Below are 22,074 nucleotides of genomic sequence, written 5' to 3'. Positions count from 1 at the left end.
TGCCCACGGCTCTCCACTGCTCCCCGAAGTTTAAAAAAGTGGCATCCAAGATCGCTGAGAGCCTGACTTCAGCTCTCTCTTCCGGTCTCACTCCTTTGGAGCTGGGCAGGTGAGTGTCTCCTAAAAATGCCATGGAGCAGCAGGTTCACCCGTCTCTGTGCCTTTAGGCCCACCACCACCTCTCCTGCCCAGGGCTGCCCTCCTTCTCTTCCTCCACCTAGAAAGATTCTGCCTGTCTATGAAGGACTCCTTCAGCCCTGGGCTCTTAACATGTGAGCACAGCCAACATGAATCTCTCTACTTCTGCTGGCCAGAACTGCTCTGATACATTATATAATCCTCTGACTGCTGGAGGTAATTATGTAAGCTCCTTAAGAGCAGGGCCTGGGCTGGCATCACCTGTCTACAATGTAGGCTAGCCTAGTCTATGGGTTTCACTGATATACTCACATGGTGCTGGCTGTGTAGCTGGCATCACCGCCCTCCACATACTGAACCTGGTTGGGGTACACATGCTGCACGGGCACCTGCTGGAGCTGTTGCACCTGGGGCAAGAGATGAAGGGTTATGGGGAGGGCCAGCGTCCTGACACTGGGGCCAGATAGCCAGCAGCATCTGAGTTGGAACAGAGGTGTACAGGCTGTACTGCAGTTGATACAACAGGGCAGGGACCCCTGGGACTGGGCTGCCCTCTGGCTTCCGGCTGGTCCAGGCCAGAGTTTCTAAAGGCTGGGGAGGCCAGGTATCTTCTTGGAAGAGCCCATATCACCTACAACCCCCTGCTCTTGGCTTCTCTGTGAGCAGGAGGATTTCCCAACAAGGGGTCTGGCTGCTTGCCCAAGAACTGTTCAAGGTCTGGAACCCTGATGCTCTTGTCCAGAAGAAACTCATCTCAGTGGCCAGAAACCCAGGCCTGCTGTCTGGCAGTAAAATGGAGACTGAACGAAAGGTATGGGGTGAGCATGGACGGTGCTACTAAGTGGAGGTGCCTAAGAACGGGTGGGGAGGGCCTAGGAGCAGGAGGGAAAGGGCTAGGAGCCTGGGGAACCGGGGAGGGGCCAGGGTTGCAGGACCAAGGGCAAAGCATCTCCTAGAGGGGGGCCTGGCTAAGTCGGGAGGGAGGTTGGGGGTACGGGGCAGGCTCTGGGCAGGAGAAGTCAGCCCCGCCCCGCCCCCTTCTCCCCACCTACTTTCAGGGCTGTGGCTGCAGTGCCGAACACTAGCACCTGGGGGACTCTCTGGATCCTGACTCTCTGGTCGGGGCTGGCTCGGGAGGAGAGCCCCGGCAGGGGCTCGATCACCACTTTCTGCTGGGGCAGGAGCAGTTGCTGGGGGAGCACACGCACCAGCTCCACCCACTGCTCGGAGCCTGGCTCGGCCGCTGCCGCCGCCGCCGCTGCCGCCGCCGCCGCCGCGGGCAGGTAATGGAGCCGGGGCTCCGGGCTGCCGCAGCCTAACTGCGGGGCCTCGCTACGGCATTCTAACAGCAGGGGCGCCTCTCCAGCCCGCTCGCCCGGCTCGGCCCGCGCCACAGGCGGCTCTGCTGCTGGCTCCTGCGGCTCTCCCTTCCTAGCGGGGAACTGACTGCCTGAGCACTGGAGGACAAACAGAGACACTGGCCCATCACCCGCAGCCCTGGCCAGGGGGCCAGGCAGGAGGGGCGGGGCGGGGGCGGCCCGGCAAACGCAGCAAACACGGGACCCTCCCATGGGGTCATCTGGGAGGCAGGGAAGCCAGCCGGGGATGGAGGAAGGAGGCCCCACCGGCAGCAACAGGGCATAGCCGGGGCGGGGTCTGGGCACAGGGTTCCCAGCTCTGGGGTTGGAAGTTTAAAAGGTGCCCCTTCACACCCTGGTCTATGCCCTACAAGGGTCTCACAGGCTAAGAAAGCTATAGCAGCTTCTCTTCGGTGTCTCAGGCAGGGAAGTGGGCAAGTCAAAGTTTTATCCCTGACCTTGTCCTTGGGACAAGATAGTCCAATAGGCCTCCCTTCTGAAAGGTGGGAATGGAAGGATTTCGAACTGGAGAGACCTTGAGAGATCATCTGCTCAGCTCTATCACTGTAGAGCCCATTGGTCCTTAGGGCCTCTCTTAGTGCCCAGAAAACCGCCCATCCCATCACAGCTTGGGAAGGGAAAACCTCTGAAGGGACTGGGAGGAGGGGAAGAGAAGAGCCAGCAGCCTAGGGAAGCACAGACCTCTTGAGTGACGTGGACTTGCTGCAACCCTTGTACTGTCAGCTGCTGCACTGGGCCAGATTTTGGTGTTTGTGGAGTGGTCTGCACGACGGATCTCTGCGGGGGACACACAGCACCTCAAATTACTGGAAGGAGCAGCTACATCCTTCCTAACTGCCCTGTTACTCTTATTAGGCTGAGTAGCTACAGTGTCTAGCACTCAGGCATGTGGAAGAGTCCTGGGATCTGGGGCACCTCTTGTTCTTACAAGGGGCTACACAGCCCAGGCCTGCGGAATTGACTGATCCACTTATTCTCCCCTACTGCCTCCTCTCATGGTTCTTTGCCAAAAGGGAAATGCATATAGGTAGTAATCAGTTCCTCCCTGGCAAGACCAGACCAACACTCATGCATCCCCAGCCAAGCCATAAAGATAAACTATCCACTTCCTCAATTGAACCAGACAATAAAACTGTCTGCCTCCCATCCCACTGCTCGCTCGTTCTCTGAAGAGATTCCCAGGGCAGATCCCAGCATCTTGTGATAAGATGAGCAGCATCAGCTGTTCTGGGGCAATGAGAATCAGTGGAAAGCATTTTCTAGGGAGGGAAGGATGGAACGGTAATCTCCAACATTATTATTTGGGCAGGTCATTCTAATGGGCATCACTTTTCTTGGGTTCTTTGGTCCTAACTTGCTGTATGGTCTTGGGTACGCCACTGAACCTGACTGAGGACCAGAAAGGCCTAAGAAATCACCTCTATGAGGACCTGAGGCCAAAAGAGACTGAACCTTGCACAAGGTCCCACTGGGAGTCAGCAGAAGGGAGGATATGGAGTCTGGTCTCAGCTCCAAACCAGTTCCACAGTGGGTCAGTGCTCATTGAATGCTAAAGTGGTTACAGATCCCAGACTGTTTCAGGGCCCTTGGAAACAGCTCTGCCTGGGCACCTCCCCTGTCAGATACCTCTTGTGTGACAGGGACGGTCTGGACACTGTGCACCTGGAGCTGCTGCACGGAGCCAGCTTTGCTGGTGGAGCTGTTCCCCTGTCCTGGTGATCGCTGTTGAGAGACAGACAGAGAGAGAAAGAGACAGAGAGACAGAAAGAAGTAGAGAGAGACAGAGAAGAGAGGGAGGGAAAAAGAGACAGGCAGAGACAGAGACAGTGAGAGACAGGGAGAGGCAAGGACAGGCTCAGGCATTACGGTAGGCTTTTTCCTGGTACCCACGCCCAGCAATTCCCTGTATCTGCTAAAGGGCTTGGGGTGAAATTAGTCCATTCACAGTGGGGAGAGAACCTCTCTCTTGCAACAAAGTTTGCAAATGAGTCCAGAGGTCCTGAGCTTTTGCTTAGTACCCAGCCCTGGCTGGGTCTCCCTTTTAAAAAAAAGAGTCACTGCTAAGAATTGACCCCCTAATCTCTCTTAGACATTCTCTAAAGTCCACCTGGGTATCTCTCAGGCTAGTCCCAGGACAGACTTTGCCTCATGCCACCCACCACCCCCTGGTTTGGTACTGAAATGCTAGCATGGATCAGAGGGACATTACCAGAGGGATAATTAATAAGACAGCCAAAAGGGGTTAAAGACTATGTCTTCTCCCTGGCTTTGCAGGACTTTAGACTCCAGGAAATCCAAGAATACTGCTTGGTTCTTTTATGGGCACTGGTCTGGGAGGGCTCTGGTCGGCAGGGAGGGATGGGGTTGAGTGACAGGCATCCTGAGGCTATGGAATGACATTCCCAAGGCATCTCTGGGTTTCTTGTGGAATTGGCCTTGGCTCTCAATGTCTTAGTTGATAAACCCTCACATCTCCCCTCCCCCCCCACTCCAAGACTGGAGAATCCCTGTAAAGATCTTGGAGTGAGGGAGGCATGACAACTTGCTTTTAGCTCTGAGGTAACGCTGTCCATGGTGAGATTGGGAGAGTGGGTTGGGGTGAGGCATCACACAGCAGCCCAGAAAGAAGGAGATGCAATATTCAGTCTCATAAGCTGCTGTGCTCCCCATTCTGAGGCCCTAAAATCCAGGCTCTGCTGAAGCTCAGTCTGGGCTACAACGTTCTCTGTTCTGACAAAAATCCTTTGCTGCTAACCTTGGCAAGAGGCCACCCTGACCTCATTAAATGTCACCTACAGAAGCCAGCATCTGAGAGCGACAGGCAAGCTAAGGGAGAAGTACAGAGAAACAGCTTAAAGAGAGAAAAAGATGGGAGGGAAGACCACCGGGCTGGGAGCTGCCACTTACCTCTGGGGGAGAGTGCACCTGCTGGACACTATGGACAGCTAATGAGGCCGGGCCTCCTTTGCTGGCCTGGGCTGTGCTCTGCACCACCAATCGCTGTGGGGGGAATGCTTGGGATTAGGAGGAAGCTGGTGCAGGGAGCATGACCCAGGCCCAGAGATGGCAGGGGGCTGGCCTTTAAAAGTCAAAGCATGTTAGAGCTAGAAGGCTCTTCTGACACCATCTAATTCAACCCCATAACTGTGCAGATGAGAAACCCAAGGCTCAGGGAGGGAAAAGGACTGGGCTAAAGCCACACAGCTGGTTTTCTCTGGTTTTCATGGCTAGAGATGGTGGGACTCTGAGGCCCCAGAGAAGATAATGCTGCCTTCCCTCTACCCCTTGGGCATGTCAGCCTTACCTGCTGGGGCACTTGAATGCTGGTAAGCTGCAGAGGGGACACGGCACCAGGCTTGGCCTGCACACTTGCCTGGACCAGCAACCGCTGTTGGAACAAATCTCAGTGAGGTGAAAGGGGACTGGCCTTGACCCCCAAACTGTGGGGTGAGGGAAGGGGAGGATGGAGAGTAAGCTGAGCAGAATGAAGCAAAGCATCTTGATAAGAGAAGGCAAGCAGATGGCTCTGGCAGATGGTGAGCTAAAGGGCAGGCGTGGAGGAGGGAGCAGCAGCAGCGAGGGGCACAGGACAGCAGTCTATACTCATCTCCAAGATGGGGAAGACTCCGCCCCCTGTGGCTGGAGACAGCCTCTCGTGGCCCCATGCTGAGAGTGAGCCACTCAATCCCCATACCTGTGGTGTGGTCTGGACCTGCTGGACCACTTGTGTTGGCACTCCAGATTGGCTGGCTGTGGAGCCTGGGCTGGCTTCTGAGACAGTATCACTGGCCCGCATGGCCCCTTCTGTAGGGAGGAAGGGGGTAGATCAGGAACACCGTCCCTAGGGTGCTGGGAGGCAGAAGTTTGGGATCTGGGTTTAGTTCTAGGGTCTCTAAAGTGTTAGGAAGAGGACAGAAGTATTTGCCGATGGATGTGGATAGCATCAGAACTCCAGTGGGGCCTACACTTCCTGCTAGATTATCCTTCTGAATGTGGCTGAGGTCACCTCCCATGTCAGCTGCATTTGTGTGGATCCTGTAGGAATGGGTTGGCTGTGTAGAAAGCAATGTTGTCTAGGAGCCCTAAGGCTTAGCACCTGCCTACTCCATCCATCCACTCTTCCACCTCGCTTCACTGCCAGGGGAAAGCCCCAGGCATGGCCCTGTGACTGGAATGGAAGAGGTATCCTAAAGTCCAGTGAGACATGGGCAAAGGGGGATGGCTAAAGAGAACCAGAGCAATGAAGGCCTTGTGAGGCCAATCCTTGGGTTTGGCTCTGCAGGAATACAGGAGCCCAAGGCTCAAACTCCAATGCCCCAGCCCCCTTTGACCTTTCTTTTGATCCAGCTTGGCTTCCTCAGATGAACAACAGAAGCTCAGAATCCCAGAGGTAGAAGGGATGGATGGACCTTAGAGGTCATTTAGTCTACCCTCTGAGCAAGAATCTTCTTTACAAGGAATGACAAAGACTCACCCAGTTTCCACCTGAAAGACCTCCAGGGGTAGGAATTCAAACTTCTGGAGGAAACTAATTTCACTTTTAGATAATTATTGCTAAGTTTTCTGGCCCTGGTAAGTTTTTTTCCTTTTCTATAGCTAAAATAAGCCATTGTAACTTCCCTCTAGGACTTCCCCTCCCAATTATGCCCCTCAGGGCCAAGCAGATTAAGTCTACTTCTTCCATACAACCGCTCTTCGAATATTAGAATATAAACGATGATGTCCCTAGTCAGTCCTTCCTTTTCTAGGTTACATAAGGATTTCCACTACCTTCAGCTGATTCTCATACAGTACAGTCTCCAATTTTTTCATTATCTTCCTCCTGAATGTTCCCAGCAGTTCTCACTGCAGCTGCCCCTGTCTGGGCTGATAGGAATTTTGACCTCATCTGCTCCACAGACAGCATAGAGAGGCAGGAGAGGGAGACCCTCCTTGTCCAAGGATGAAAACAAAAGCGTGGATGTGGCATTCTTCCCTGACTAGGTTGGAATTTGGGAGATCATACCTTCAAGCCTGTGCCTTTGGTTACACTTCTAAAGCACATTAGTCCCATTTGCTAAGGATTCTCACAGTGTGCCCACCAGGGTACTATAGAGATCAGCTTATCTATTTTGCAGGTGAAAACAGAGAAACTTAGTCTCAGGACGCAGTAGAACTCTGGGATAATGCCTCCCCCTCCACCCCCCAACCCCTTGGCTTAGGCTGAGTCCCTCCCTTCCTCCCTCCTTCCCATTCATTCACACTCAGTTCCCTCCTACTTTTTATGGTCCTTCATCGGGCAGAGTGTTCGACTCACCACAAGGGGATGGGGGGGGGGGGGTTACTCACGCTGGCAGGGAGCTGTGAAGAGGCAATCATAGAACATGATGCAGCCCAGGGGTGGCCTGCCTGGCCAGCTCCTGGTCACGCCTCTCTGCAGGAGCAGGTGGGAACAAGGGCAGCTTTTATACCAGCAACCTTGGTGAATTAATCCCCTCGAGTTTGCTCCAAAGCTCCTGTGGGTTCTCTCTGAATAAACATCCCCCTCATAGTAGGTACAAAACAAGGAGGGGCCTTTGCAGCACACGGAGAGGTCAGTACCTGGGCTGGGGAGATGCTATCGGGAAGGAGGTCAAGTTTCATGCACATCTCTCTGAGGTGAGGAGCAGGAGGAGGGGCTATTTTTCCCCCAAAGAGAACAAATCCTCAGCACCTCCCCCCACTCCCTCTGCATGAGTTCTGTGGGATCCTAACCCCTTGAAAGATGTCTGTCTCCACATGCTGGTAGCCCTTCTGGCCCCTACTGCTAATATCTTGAGTGAAGTTACCTTTTTGCAAGGTGCATCTTTCAAGAGGCTGAAGGCTTGGAGGGCAAGAACTGGGGGGTGGGGCAGTCATTTTATCTTGAGATAAACTGAGGATGATAACATTCCATTTTCCCCAGGTAGGAGCAGCGAGCAGGAGTAAAAGGGACAAATGAGCCTGCTGAAGGAAGGGTGAGGTGTGCATCACTTCCTGATCATCTTCCTCAGGGAGATGGGATGGTGCCCAACACAGGAGCTGAAGCCTGAGGAGGCTGTTTGAAAGCCCAGGACCGGCAGACTTGTCCCTCTGACTTCAGGCATGACTGAGCCCTTTGGGGACGATGTCTTGGGGCACTGGGAAGCTGCTACAAAGCTGGATCCTGGCCAATTAGTTACAATATTGATACCGAGATAGTTTGCATGCTGATCTGACAAGGGAGCAGTCAAACCCCACTGCTGTTCAGTGTCAGGGAGAGGGCTGGCCCCCCCCAGGGGATGATGATGACGGGCAATGCTGACTGAAATAATTCTGGCAGCCAGATTCCTCAGGATAGCCTACAAAGTCATCAATTTCTGGAGTTAGCTTAACTGCTTTCTCTTGGATTTAATTTGGGCCTCCCTTGGCATCCTCGTGGGGCCTCAAGGGAAGAAGCATTTAATGACTCTCGCCCAACTGGGAAGGCTGGAAGCAACCTGAGAAAGGACCGTGCCACGTGATGCTCCCAACACACCTAGGCATGTGGGTAACCTAAGCTGGGACGCTGTGTCCCCAGTCAAAGGGACGGGACATCAACTAAGCTGTAAACACTGGGCTTGGGGAATGGAGGTGCGGAGAGGGAGAGAGCTTTGGCTCGGTTCAGGGCTGTGCCTCCTGTCTCCAACTCCGCGCCAGGCTGGTGGCATGGCTGGTTGCTGCTTGAAGAGGTCCAACAAGAGGAACCCTTGGGCAAGACCCAAAGTTAATAGCAGCTGTCATTTTTTCTCACAAGTGGTCAGGGTGTCTACTTGAGGAACAACACAGGAAGAGGAACATTCACTGCCACCAGGCTACCAGTCAGGTCTTTAGGCCTGGGCTGAGGCTCTAATTGGTTTGCTTTTCTAGCAGTACCCCACGTGAGAGCTGGCACTCGGTAAGTGAGCTTCCTAATAATTTCAGGCTTTCTGGTTCATACGTTTGTGCATGTGCCCCCAAAGGTGTCTGTGGATCTGTGCTTGCAGGGATGCCTCTGTGTGTATGTGTTTGTGTGCATCTGTGGCTGTGGCTCCTTTGTTGTGATGTATTTCTTGTACCCCTCTCTAGGAGCATTCACATCTGTGCTCAAACTTCCCCACATGGCCAGGCTGTCCTATGGAAGACAGATCAGATTGGCTTAGGGGTCAGAACAAGAAGCCATCTCTTGTTCTGCATTTGCAGAGGTTGAGTCTAGAGAGATGAAAAGAAAGCCTGACTGGTGATTACAGCTGTTCAAAGGCAGAATATTTTGCCTTAGGAAGTAGTGAGTTCCTCGGAACTGGAAGACTTCAAGAAGTGGAGGCTATGTGATCCTTTGTCAGGCAGAGTATCAAGGGAGTTTCTCTTCAGGCATTAGGTGTGCTAAACGGTTCCAAGGTCTGTTCCAATTCTGTGATTCTGGAACACTGTGGTCTGTGGCCATCTCCTCCTCTATGCACTGTGCCTCTCTGGGTAAGTCTGCCTATAGCTTTCTATTCCGGTGTTATGTATGGATGTATATAAAAATTTGTGAGAAAGGACCTCCTCCAAGAGCCCTCAAGTCTTGAAGTTAATAGCCAGAAGGCTGGGTGTCACAATGGTGGATTGCATTGGGTTCCTTCTCTCTGATCAAGTAGTCTTCAGCTTTCCCATGGATGTGTGGTGTGGTCTCAAGCCAGTGGGACCTCAGGTGCCTTATCTGAATATAAGGACTGATTCTTTCAGTGAGAAAAGGTTGAGAGGGTGAATGAGATTTCCAATGAAAGTCTTTGATTTTCTTAGGGTAAGGGATCCTTTATAGCCAGGAGGCAGGATGCTGAGAGACCTTGCTTCCCAGCTGGGCTATCGGTAGTGTTGGCCTAGTCCAGAAATCAGGGCTTGACTCTGGGCCATACAGTCCACTGCAGACTCTGTGATGCTGCCTGTCTAGAGATCTGATACTCCCACTGGGGAGTTGTTTTGAGGAGAGAAAAAAGTTCCTGGAAATGGAGCTGTTCTTGGCCTCTAATTAAAATTCCCATTGCTCACAGGACCTGGGCAGCCTCCTGGCTCCCAGCCAAAACATGTGTACCTTTTATAGAAGCCAGGAATCAGAAAGGTTTGAGGCTTTCCAGCTAGCTCTGCCTCTGAGATCCTATATGACCCAAGATCTATGCGATCTCTCTTTAAGCTTATGTTTCCCTATCTGTGGTGGGGACTCATTTTTGATACAGCTCACATAGAGACAGAGGGTAAAAATGGCCAGGTGTCTGGTGAAATAGGCACATAAGACACCTGAAAGATTCAGAATAGCCACAGGCCCACCTGCCCTTCCACACTTAGAAATACCATGGAAAACAGATAAGGGACATCCTCCAGAAAGCTGGATATTGCGGGGGGGGGGGGGGGGGGGGGGGGGGGGGGCCCACGGCAGATGGTAGGGGGGAAGGGGATGTTTTGCTTTACAGAGAGATAGATTTCAATTAAATATAAAGAAAAACTTCCTACCAATGAGAACTTTTCAGATACTATAAACATCCCATACAACCTCTTGTGATCCTATCAAGGACATTTAATCTTTCCCCCCATACAGAAATAGATTGCCAAGACAACCCAATACAAAAGAAATCAAGATTAAATGTAAATTGTATGACGTGTCATCTTAACTTACTGACTTATTTCTTTGGGGTTCTGGGTACCAAAGTTTGTGAAAGTGAAAAGAAAGCATCATTCAGTGCAGTCTTAATACTGGCAAGTTGGTAGCAAAGGACTACTTTCTTTCTTCCTGAGGATCTAGGCTAGGGGACCCAGAATACACATCCTATCCTCAGCTGGGCATCCAGCCTCTCTGGGCACAGAGCCCACTGTCATCTACAGTACCCTTCCTCCCTCCTGCTCAGATTTCTTTGAAAAGTTCTGCTGAGTCTGAAGACAGAGATTTCTGAATTCAAAGTCTTGTTCCCAACTGTGAGTAATTTGATCTTTACCAGTACCATCTTTAAAGTCACCTCCAGGGCAGATTGGTTGGGGACAGGATTCTGTTGTTAGACTTGTCAGCTTGTCATTTTTCCCTCAACTTGCCTCCCGTATGTGTGTTCCGTGTGTCACTCCAGAGAACTGAAGCCAGAAGGCCCCTTCCTCCCCTGCGCTGATCCCTGGATAATTTCCAATTGCTTCTGGCCATGGAATAGACCAGACAGTTCTTAGCCTACAGGGTCTGGTAGTCTGGGAGCCTGAGCCAGTCTCCTGCGGTAAGGTACCTCAGGGTACCCCTGTGGAAATGTTTTGCCCTCAATGAACAACTTGAATAGTCAGGACCAAAGTACCTCAAAGCCCCTTTCATTCCTTTAGAAGGTTGGCAAGTAGATATTTTGTCCCAATGAATGCCCACAAGACTGACAAAATGAAAACAATTAGGAGAAAAGAAAGGGGAATTGACAGAAAGGTAACTTTGGGTGAACCTATTTGCCCTACTCTTTTGCCTCACCAGTCTCATCAGGTGATAAAGTTGGAAGAGATCCTAAAGGGCGGTGGGTCACAGTGTCTACAGTATCCAGTAAACAGCTGTCCATCTTTCATCGACAAAGAGCTCATTACACACTGAAGCATTTATTCCTTCTCTAGGTGACTCCAACTGTTAAGAAGTCATCCCTTAGACTGAGAAGAAATGTTCCTCTGTCACTTTTACCCCCTCCCACCTTGGTCTTAGCTTAGAACCTTCATTCAGTCTGCAAATACACGAAGAGGGCAATTCTGGCTCAAATAGTTAAACAGTTTCCAAAGAGGGCTCAACTGAGGAATATAACCACAGCCTGTGATGGGGTGAGCTCAGTAACACCTTCAAAGGGGTGTTATTGGAGTGCGAGCTTCCCCTAGTTGGTAACACCTGAATTCGGGTTGTACCCAGTCAAAGCTGTCAAAGAGGGCGAAAGGAATGAAATGCCATGAAGTAGCACCCCCCTCATCCTCTAAGTCTGCATCATAAGTAATAACTTCCCTCACTCCCCTAGTCTGGCAACATTCTCCTGATGTTCATCCACTAACCAGAACTTCAAACATGGAAACTTTCCTATATATCCCTCAAATCCATGCCCACCCAGAACACAGATCCTTAGAGGAATATACTCTTCAAACTTGTGTATTCTAACCCTTTGTTTCCTCTTTCTAAACCTGTTTCCCAGGTGACCAAACAGACTTGCAAATGACTCACTGGCCTTGAAGTGCCTTGGGTGATAATGCCTGGGGCTGGTAGGGAAGAGTAGGGTGAAGAATAATTCTGTGATCATTATGGTATTTGAAGAAAAACACAAGGGAGTCCATTGAAGTCATGGAATTTAGGTGTCTTCTGGGAATCTTATGGTTGGTGCCTGGGGGTTGGAAGCAGGGAGTGGGCCAGAGATTTTAGGGCTTTAGACTCATTTGATTGGCTCATAGCCCTGCTCTACTCCAGAACCCCCCTAGAAAACTATAAAAGCACGTGAATTCTTTATGCCCAAGTTAGCTGATGCTGTTAGCAATTTCTTTTAGCAGTAGTAAGATGAAAATGAATACTATTATTTGTAATTATACTTTAAGGATCCACAATCTCATCATTGTGGCTAATTCCCTGACTGATGAAAGTTCAACTTCTCCTATGCATTTTGTCACAGACACCTAGAATTGGGAGGATCTCCAGAAATTATCTGGTTTTAACCCCTACTCCAAGCAAGAATCCCTTCTAAAATAACCCTGACAAGTGATTATCTAACCTCCACTTAAAAGACCTCAAGTGATGACACATTCCATTCCACTGTACAGCTCTAATCATTAGGAAAATTTCCCCTTATTAATGAATCAAAATCTGCCTCCTTGTATCTTCTATCCACTAGTCTTAGTTCTATTTTTTTGGAGCAAGGCAATACATATATAATCCCTCTTCTGAATAAGAACTCTTCAAACTTTTGAGGGCAATAATAATGTCTACCATAAGACTTCTCTTGTTTATCAGGCTTTGTGAGTTTGCTGTGGCTGAAAAATTCATCACCTGACAGTTAATCCCCTGAAGAGATCCTCCAACCTTCAATGAAAGCCATGGAATGTGTCACCAGACTCATACTTGTTATTCCAGCTTGGTAAAATATGAAGTTTTACATAGGCATAGCCTGCTGGTATCAGAGTAGGCCTATTACTACTGGTCCTATTATTATTATTTATTAATAACAACTAAACAAAAACAATTATTATAAATAATAAAATTGATGACGATGATGATAAAGGTGTGCAAAACACTTCCCGTGTTATCTCATTTGATCATTGTAACAACTTTGGGAGGTAGGTGATATTTTTAACCTTATTTTTTAAGTCTGGAGACTGAGGCACAGAAAGGTTAAGTGACTTGCCCAGGTTACACAGCCAGTACACGTCTAAGGGAGGATTTGAACCTGGGCCTTTCAGATTCCAAGCCCAGCACTCTATCACTGTGCCACCTAGCACCCCTAATCCTGCTACTAAATCAGATTATGGGCCATTAGAACCAGATACCTTAAACCTGTAGAACCTTGAGATTTTGTTATACTAGAGTTTAATCCCAAAGGGTTTTCATAGGTGGGATGCTCACAGGTGCTCCAAGGACAACCATCTCATGTAAGGACTACAAGACTGGGTCTTTCTTCCTTGTACTTACCTGATACTGTCACCACGATAAACTGCTGGGGGGCCGGGGCTGGGGCAGGCTGGCCACTGGGCTGTGACTGTGCTGGGGGGGCTGGGATCTCAGTCACATACTGTTTCTGGTTGGCAGGTTGGGGCTGTGGGCTCTGCAGTTCACTAACATACTGTGGCTGGGAGGTGGCGGCAGCAGGTGGCGGTGGTGGCGGTGGTGGCGGTGGTGGTGGTGGTGGTGGCTGAGGGGCCGCTGGTGGTGGTGGTGGTGGTGGTGGTGGTGGTGGTGGTGGTGGTGGCTGGGGCTGAGCCTGTGGAGGGGCTTGTTGAGGCTGTGATGGTTGCGGGGCCGCCTGAAGCTCAGTAACGTACGCCTGTGTTGCCATGCCAACAGTGGGGAAAATGATAATAAATAAGGCTTTTTTTTGCTTCCTTGGGAAGAGGAAAGAAACAAAAGAAGGAAAAACAAGAATTAATCCACAGTAGAACAAATCAGGGACATCATATAGCTCCCAGAGGTCATTTGGGTTTGCCACTAACTTCATTAGAGCCCATGGCCCATAACCAATTAGAGTCCATTATAGCATGGGTACATGGTGAGGACCATGGGTGAATTCATTATCAGAACTAGACCGGGAACCAATTCTTCAAAGGTCCCTGAGGCCAATGCCCTATTGACTGGGGCTCCAGCCAGCCTTTCTCCAACATTCAAATGCTGGTAAAATGCCCACATTTGTGTCTGGTGTTGCCCTTCTACGTCCCTGGCAGCTCTGGTGGCTGCTGCTTACCCAGGGAAGCCTGGCTTGTCCATGGGCTCCATTACCTCCAGGCCCACACCACTGGCAAACAAATGTCTGACAAGGTCCTGCCATCCTCCCTTTCCACATTAAATCAAGAGGTCCCCACCCCACCCCTCCCCACAGCAAGCTGTGTTTCTGGAAAAGGGGTGAGACAGTTCCCCAGCTAACTCCTGTTCTCTTCATTTTGAACACCTGTTGCACCCCTACTTTATTCCTATTTCCAGGTGACTTCAGGCAGGGAAAAGAGTCCCTTCAACCTGTAAAATTGCCAAGGCCACACTAGCTGCAAAAATGCATGGAGTCTCAGCCCTAGTAATGGAAGAAGGCTCCTTAGAGGCCCTAGTCTAACCCCTTCCATTTACAGATGGGGAGCCTGGGGGGCAGAGTACTCCTCCCACTACATCAGGCTGCCTCCTAAGGCATCTGACACCAAGGCAGATTGGAAGGGCCAAAGAGAAGATTGCAAATCTCTTTCCCCTGGTAAAACTGATGAACATCAGTCATTAGATGTGAGATCACTTCTAGGAGATCATGTTTCCTAATGGCTAGAGCATCTGAGGAGAGCTTCTCTGGACCTTCCCCACAGGTTCTCTGTCATGGCCACAAAGCCATTGCCCATCTGGAACCTCGAGTTTTCTCATCTGTTGAACAGCTATGATTCTGTCCTAAAGTTACATCAGGGATATTGATTTGGGCCACGGAAATGCCTGAAGTGCAGTAATTAAAGGGGCATGTGGTCAAGAGCCCCATCCTCTAGTCTTTTCTCAAAAGGGAAAGACATGCCACCTTGAGATCTGGTGGGTGGTGGGGAGGAAGAGGCAGCATTTCTTTCTAGCAGTGGCCTCTGCCACAAAATGAGTCCTTTTGTCCTGATCCTGACCAGCAGCTCTTCTCCAGTCATTAGTCTCCTGAAATGGGAACACTGTACTCCCTTGCCTTCCCAGCAGTTGCCTAGGCAAGTAACCTTGACTCTTAGTCACCCAGAATCACAAGATTAGAAACAAGCATTTGGGAGCCAATTCCTAGTTCTGACATTGAAGTCCTTAGGGTGGGCCTGTGAGCAGCTCATTGTAATTCATTTTCCCCCTCTGTAACAAAGAGAAAATAATTCCTTTATTGCCCTATCTCAACAGAGTTCCCTAGCCTAACCCTCTCCAGAAGACACTAGGGCAAAAGAACACTTATGAATCACCATGAGCCAGAAAGATGCCAGAGGATGTCAATGAACTATTTGTCTTAACCTGGCTATCAGGCACTTTTCTTTGGCCTCCAAATCCCAAAGTCTGAAATGAGGCTTGCCAATTTCAAGTAATCACCACTCTACCTGGCTACTCTGAGATACCTGACCTTCCAGCTAAAGAGAACAACTCTAGTTGCTGGAAAATTTTTCATTGACACCTGAAGGACCTTTTTTTTCTCTTTTCCAAGAAGACAGAGTGGCAAATCACCTTAGTGTCCACTTCCTAGTCCACAAGTGGCCCGCTAACCAATGAGTCCAATGGTAAAAACAGATGGGGAGGCTCTTGTACCCTACTGACTCCTTCTCCTAAGGCATCAGTTACAACCCAGAAGATAATGTGGAGTTGAACAAATTATGTGTGTGTGTTGGAGGGCACACCTAGCTCTCCCAGCCAGACTTTCCTATTTAGTAGCTAAAAATGCTTTCCAATTTCATTCTGCTTCTCCTATGGAAAGGTCATTTGGAACTTCTGTTTCTTCTTGCATGTAAGATAATAACCTGTTACCCTTATCATTCTGAATTCGGAGGGTAACGAGGAGAGGTTCACTTATAGTACAGATAAGATATTGGGTTGGAAGGGAAAGAAAGTTTGTGGTGGGAAGGGAAGGGAAGGGAAGGGAAGGGAAGGGAAGGGAAGGGAAGGGAAGGGAAGGGAAGGGAAGGGAAGGGAAGGGAAGGGAAGGGAAGGGAAGGGAAGGGAAGGGAAGGGAAGGGAAGGGAAGGGAAGGGAAGGGAAGGGAAGGGAAGGGAAGGGAAGGGAAGGGAAGGGAAGGGAAGGGAAGGGAAGGGAAGGGAAGGGAAGGGAAGGGAAGGGAAGGGAAGGGAAGGGAAGGGAAGGGAAGGGAAGGGAAGGGAAGGGAAGGGAAGGGAAGGGAAGGGAAGGGAAGGGAAGGGAAGGGAAGGGAAGGGAAGGGAAGGGAAGGGAAGGGAAGGGAAGGGAAGGGAAGGGAAGGGAAGGGAAGGGAAGGGAAGGGAAGGGAAGGGAAGGGAAGGGAAGGGAAGGGAAGGGAAGGGAAGGGAAGGGAAGGGAAGGGAAGGGAAGGGAAGGGAAGGGAAGGGAAGGAGGAAAGGAGGAAAGGAGGAAAGGAGGAAAGAAAGAAAGGAGGAAAGAAAGAAAGAAAGAAAGAAGGAAGGAAAGAAAGAAAGAAAGAAAGAAAGAAAGAAAGAAAGAAAGAAAGAAAGAAAGAAAGAAAGAAAGAAAGAAAGAAAGAAAGAAAGAAAGAAAGAAAGAAAGAAAGAAAGAAAGAAAGAAAGAAAGAAAGAAAGAGTTCAACCTCCCAAATCAGACTCCAGTCTGGAGAAAGGCCATTAATTTGATCTTGTTGCTGTTAAGGATGGAGTTAGTCATATCTGCTCCATCTTGTCTTTGGCTAAAAGCTGCCTATTTCCTATAATCCACTTCTGTTTCCAGAGGGTCTAGACTTCAGGCTTTTTCTGGGAATCCTGAAAAGATCAGCCTTGTTAAACTATCACCTTCTTCTTTCTTGTTTGTCCTGATGAGGTACACCTGGGCCTCCTTGGCCCTCTCATAGCATCCATGGCCAACTTCTGTAAACTTCTGTTCTTCTCTGTCCCCTCTAAAAATGGGGGAGCAGGACTGTTCACATTTAGCTCTTTCAGTCTCTACTCACCAATCAATCATCATCTTAAATGGTAGCAGGAGGACCCACAAGCCCAAGGAGGTACCCATTGCAATTATTCTTCCCAGCCCAGAGATTGGGAAAACTAGTCAGAGAATCCAATTTCCTAGGTTTCCCTAGGTCCTCCAAATCTGGATCCTCTTCTACAACATCAGTGTCAGAGATCTGTGACTAGATTTTCACCCCTTCTGGAGGCATTGTGTTTTTTCTTATAATATCCACCCTTTGGTGCTAGTCCTGCCTTCTGGAGCAGCATGGAACAAAACATTTCCTCTTCAATGTGACATGACCTCTTCAATGTAACGTGACCTCTTAGAGGTCTGGGGGCTTTTATCACATTTTCCCTTGGCTTTCCCTTTTCTTGATTAAAGATCTTATCTCTTTCACCTCCGTCTCATGTGGCATAGTTTCTAGACCTTTCCCTATGCTAGCTGCCTTCTTCTGAAGCTCTATCATTGGTCATGATCCCTCTCAAAATATGGTTCCAACAGAAGGCAGGACTTGAGATGGGGTCAGATGACATCAAGATGGTCAAAAGTGTAGGCAGTTTCCGTGGCTGCCTCGGGGGTAGTCACAGAAAAAGATCAGTTTCTCTTCTCTGAGGGTTCATTCAAACTCTTGGAGCTATTCACAGAATTTGGTGAAGCCATATTCAAGTCATATGGCATTTTACTTGACAATTTAATTCAAATGCCTATAATGAGCAAGGCCATGGAGATACAAAGACAAACATGAAATAATCTCTGCCTTTCAGGAGTCTACATTCTACTGGAATGATATTGTGTATACAAAAATAAGTATTATGCAAAGTAATTAAAGAGGGAAAGAGCATTAACACCTGGGTGGAGGTGGGAGGAGAGAAACTGGGCAGCTGCAGAGGAGGTACCATCCCAGTGGAGCCTCAGTGACTCTGACTGGTTCTGATGAGAAAGGGAGGCATTCCAGGAATCTGGGGTCTAAGCATTCTGGACAACTTGAGCAAGTGCAGAGACACAGAGGCAGGTGACAGGCATGCTGAGCTTGGAGAGGAGAGAGGAGCCCTATTTGCCTGGAATGTAAAGTTAATAAAGTGCAGAGGTTTGAAATAAGGTTGGAAAGGTAGGGACGTACCAGCTAGGACTGGGTTGTGTACTGTATCCCAGAGGCATGGGGAGCATGAGAGGTTTCTGAGGGAGTTAAAGAGACAGACATGAGCCTTAGGAAGATCCCAGCAGACAGATGGGGATGCAGGGGAGAAGGGCAGGAGTAAAAAGGGGAAACCAGTTCCAAGGCTATTATAAGAGTCCAGCTGAGATGGCGAAGGCCTGATCTAGAGCAGCAGTCATGTTTCTACTCTACTATTTGTTCACATCTTCTTTCCCTGCACCCCCACCCCCATTAAAATGAGAGCCCCTGGAGGGCAGGGTCTTTTTTTGCCTTTCTTTGTCTCCCTCGTGTTTAGCACAGTACGTGTCACAGAGGAGGTGCTTAGTAAATGCGTGCTAACTTCATGGGAAGAAGGAATAGATGTGAGAGGTGTTGTGGAGGCAGAAATGACAAGGCTTGGCAAATGACTGGATATGGAGAATGAAGGAAACCATGACTCCTTAGTTTATGAACCTGGATGAATAGCAATAGGATAGAGCCTTCAAAGGAAATAGGGAAGTTTGGAGGGATGGGTTTGGGTGAAGATGAGTTTTGTTTTAGAGATATCTAAAGGTCACTCTGGAAATGTCTAGCAGTGGCTGGTGCTGTGGGCCTGAAGTCAGAGAGCTTAGAGAAATACAGATAGACAAGGGGGTCATCTACCCAGAAATGAAGCACCAAGGGAGAAAGCCCAGAACAGAGCCTGGGGTACACCCAAAATAAGGGGTCAGGAGACAGGAAAAGAGACTGACAGGGGCAGCTAGGTGGTGCAGTGGATAAAATACCGGCCCTGGATTCAGGAGTATCTGAGTTCCAATCCGGTCTGACATTTGACAATTACTAGCTGTGTGACCCTGGGCAAGGTACTTAACCCTTATTGCCCCACCAAAAAAAAAAAAAAAGAAAGAAAGAAAGGAAAGGAAAGGAAAGGAAAGGAAAGGAAAGGAAAGGAAAGGAAAGGAAAGGAAAGGAAAGGAAAGGAAAGGAAAGGAAAGGAAAGGAAAGGAAAGGAAAGGAAAGGAAAGGAAAGGAAAGGAAAGGAAAAGAGAGAGAGAGAGACTGACAAGAAATAGTAAAATAGGTTGAAGAAGCAGGAAAGTGAAGCATCACAGAAGAAGCCAAGGGAAGAAGAAACATCTTGAAGGGGCTGTTCCAGTTCCCTAAGTGCAGAAAGGTAAAAGAAGATGGAGAGCTAAGAAAAGACCATGAGATTTAGCAGCTAAAGGCCCATTAATGGTCCTTAGGAAGAGATGTACCTCCTTTCCTCCTTTATTGAGGTGGAGGACTATGGGTGTGGAAGATTGCCTACACTGTCAAAATCAGTTAAAGTGGGGGCAGCTAGGTGGTGCAGTGGATAAAGTACCGGCCCTGGATTCAGGAGAACCTGAGTTCAAATCCAGCCTCAGACACTTGACACTTACAAGCTGTGTGACCCTGGGCAAGTCACTTAACCCTCATTGCCCTGCCCCCCCCCCCAAAAAAATCAGTTAAAGTATTGCTCAGTTTTGCTAAACTGGCTTCCCATATCCCTCACTTCCTCACCTCCCATTTTCTTTATTTTTATTATTTGTTGCAAAGAATGGATCTCTTTGAGAGGGATATATTTGGAAATGAAGATATCAAATAAAGGTATCAAAAAGGGGGAGGGGCTCATTGGTAACCTTGAAGAGAGCAGCCTGAGAAGAATGTGTAGTCAAAAGCAAGATTGCAAGGGTTTTAAGGGTTTTAAGAAGTGAGAGGGTTGTAAAGTAGTGGAGTTAATAAATATAGAAAATTGTTTCAAGTAGTTTGCCAGTGAAAGGAAGAAGAGATATGGAAGATTTAAGTGAGGGGGGGTTTAAGGGAGAGGCAGACCTTAGGCACTGTGTAATACTGAGGAATAAGCAAGTAAATGGGAAGACAATGAAGATTTAAAAAAGAAGGCATGATGGATGAGGTAAATTCCTGGACGAAGATATGGAAAGGACAGGTAGAAAAGTGGCCTTGATAAGAACCACCATATCTTCCTCAGATTACAGGAGGCAAGGATCAGTGAAAATGTAGAGGAGGGATCGAGTGGGGGGAAGTGGGAGATCATGACAGATGGCCTCAGTATTCTCAGAGAAGGAAGATGCAAAAACATCTGCTGGGAGTAGGGGTGGTTTTGGGGTTTGGAAGAGAGAAGAGAAGGTTTGGAACATGTTTTAAAAAGAATGGGATAGGGGCAGCTAGGTGGCGAAGTGGATAGAGCACCGACCCTGGATTCAGGAGGACCTGAGTTCAAATCGGGCCTCAGACACTTGACACTTACTAGCTGTGTGACCTTGGGCAAGTCACTTAACCCCAATTGCCTCACAAAAAACCAAAAACAAACAAAAAAGAATGGGATAGTCTATACAGGGATGGCTGTGTAGCAGTGAGATCTCAGATGAGATAATATGAATTTTAGCACATAGTAGGTGCTTAATAAATGCTTGTTGACTAAGTAATTGGTAAAGGACCTCCAGTTGGCATTGCATAATAACATCCTTTAGTGGTGGACAGCAGCTCTGAAGTATGAATGGGGAAGGTAGACAGCAGGAGTGAACCCAGTTTGGGGATTGGCAGGGAATGAGGAGTAGTGTTACAAAGGGGCAAGGACTCCAGGGTAGAAGACAAAGCATAGCTGAACTGGTCAATTCTAGGGTCAAGTCAAGTTAATGCTTGGTTAGCACCTGTGTGCCAGGCACTGGGATATGTGCCAGGAATACAAAGAAAGGCCAAATAACAACAGCTCCAAACCAGGTCAGAGTAGAGGGTGATGGACTGGGAGAACAGGGAGAGGTGAGGAAGACTAAATGTTGGACTGTGGTGAGACCAAAGAGAAGATTTGGAAGGAGAGATGAATGGAAGAAGATTTTATGACTGGAGACAAGGCATTTTAGAATTCGGTGCCACAGTGGTGGCACAGTTCCAGATGGATCCTCAAGGATGGAATGTATGCTCGCCTCATCTCTACTTTCTCCTGAGCGCAGCTGACAAAGCACCTCCTGATTTTCCTAGTTGTTAGTCTTCTCAACTTTCTTTGTACTGTATTTGTTTTTGCTTATGTGGTAACTCTTAGTGAAATGTAGGATCCTTGAAGGCAAGAACTAGTTGTCGTTTTTGTATTTTTATTCCCAGTGCCTAGTATTGGTACAGGGAACTCCCAATGATGACAGTCCTACACAGGCAGGCCAGAACCTTCTCTGTTACTTGGAAAGTTCCAATAGAACTGAGGTTTAGTGACTTGCCCAATACTATCCAGCCAATATGTGTCTGACCTGAAGTCAGTTCTTCCTGGCTCCAAGGTCAACTCTCTATCTATTATACTACTCTGCCTCTCTGGCACCTAGATGGTATTCTATAAATGCTTGTTAAATTGAATTAAAGTCTTTTACTATGATATGAGAAAGAGGAAGAGAAACAGAGACAGAGAAAGACAGAGGGACAGAGAGAGAAAGAGAGAAAGATATTGAATGAGTCAGGTACAAAATCTTTGAGAATACATGTGTAATTTTCAAAGAAGGAGATTTTTCTCTCTCCCCATCTCCTTCCCCAGGAGTTCACCCCATCCATCATTCCCTCTTTCTTATATTCCCTCTTTTCTCATTACTGGCTCTTTTCTACGTTGCCTACACCACATATAGGTCTGCCTCATCCTTAAAAAATGGTCCTGTCATAGGGCTGGTAGATCAAAGCAATAAGAATTTAGGCTAGGTAATACAGATGGAGTAAACCTTAAAGGAAACGTGTTTTCTGAGTGATGGTGGCAGAAGAAGGGTCTGAAAGTGGCAGTGAGGAGTAAAGAGTGTGAGAACTCATCCTCATAACCCAGTATATCAGAGAACATAAGAGAAGGAGCAACTAATACTGGAGGGGGTCACTAGGGATGTCATGCTTTTTGAAGAGAGCTCAACAAGATGGAAAGAGGTTGAAGAGAAGTTTGTAAATATTAATAGAGTGTGAGGTCACTGACCTAACCTAATGTGCTGCTATTGTCAAAAAGGCCAAGAAAATGTTGAGCCTCATCAAGAAAGATTGAAAACACCAGAAAATCTGCTTCTTCCTTTATTAAAAAACCTGTGGTATATCCACAACGCAAACTCTGTTGCCCCATGTCTAGGGAAACTACATGGAAC

At 48.5% G+C, this 22,074-nt stretch overlaps 2 protein-coding genes across 8 annotated transcripts in view; one reads left to right on the top strand and one right to left on the bottom strand.

The window, feature by feature from the left end:
- RFX1 (regulatory factor X1) overlaps positions 1-22,074 on the bottom strand; it is a 37,592-nt gene that overhangs the window by 8,579 nt on the left and 6,939 nt on the right. The window contains exons 2-9 of one of the 6 annotated variants that reach the window (XM_043995076.1): positions 13,153-13,562; positions 5,212-5,321; positions 4,822-4,905; positions 4,425-4,517; positions 3,144-3,239; positions 2,199-2,294; positions 1,191-1,595; positions 451-545 (exon numbers count right to left, since the gene is read on the bottom strand). In XM_043995076.1, the coding sequence (XP_043851011.1) occupies positions 451-545; positions 1,191-1,595; positions 2,199-2,294; positions 3,144-3,239; positions 4,425-4,517; positions 4,822-4,905; positions 5,212-5,321; positions 13,153-13,516 (1,343 nt within the window). In that variant the 5' untranslated portion in view covers positions 13,517-13,562. Of the gene's footprint in view, positions 1-450; positions 546-1,190; positions 1,596-2,198; positions 2,295-3,143; positions 3,240-4,424; positions 4,518-4,821; positions 4,906-5,211; positions 5,322-6,845; positions 7,860-13,152; positions 13,563-22,074 lie in introns of those variants that run through there. The other 5 variants (XM_043995084.1, XM_043995095.1, XM_043995057.1 and 2 more) reach the window with 5 other exon arrangements.
- RLN3 (relaxin 3) overlaps positions 7,996-22,074 on the top strand; it is a 36,513-nt gene continuing 22,434 nt past the window's right edge. For both annotated transcript variants that reach the window (XM_043995161.1, XM_043995152.1), the window contains exon 1: positions 7,996-8,430. The gene's annotated coding sequence lies outside the window, so the exon portion shown is untranslated. The remainder of the gene's footprint in view (positions 8,431-22,074) is intronic.

The sequence above is a fragment of the Dromiciops gliroides genome, chromosome 1, assembly GCF_019393635.1.
Source record: "Dromiciops gliroides isolate mDroGli1 chromosome 1, mDroGli1.pri, whole genome shotgun sequence".
Classification (NCBI taxonomy): domain Eukaryota; kingdom Metazoa; phylum Chordata; class Mammalia; order Microbiotheria; family Microbiotheriidae; genus Dromiciops; species Dromiciops gliroides.
Note: the sequence above shows the minus strand (reverse complement) of the source record. Positions and strands in the feature narration are given on the sequence as shown.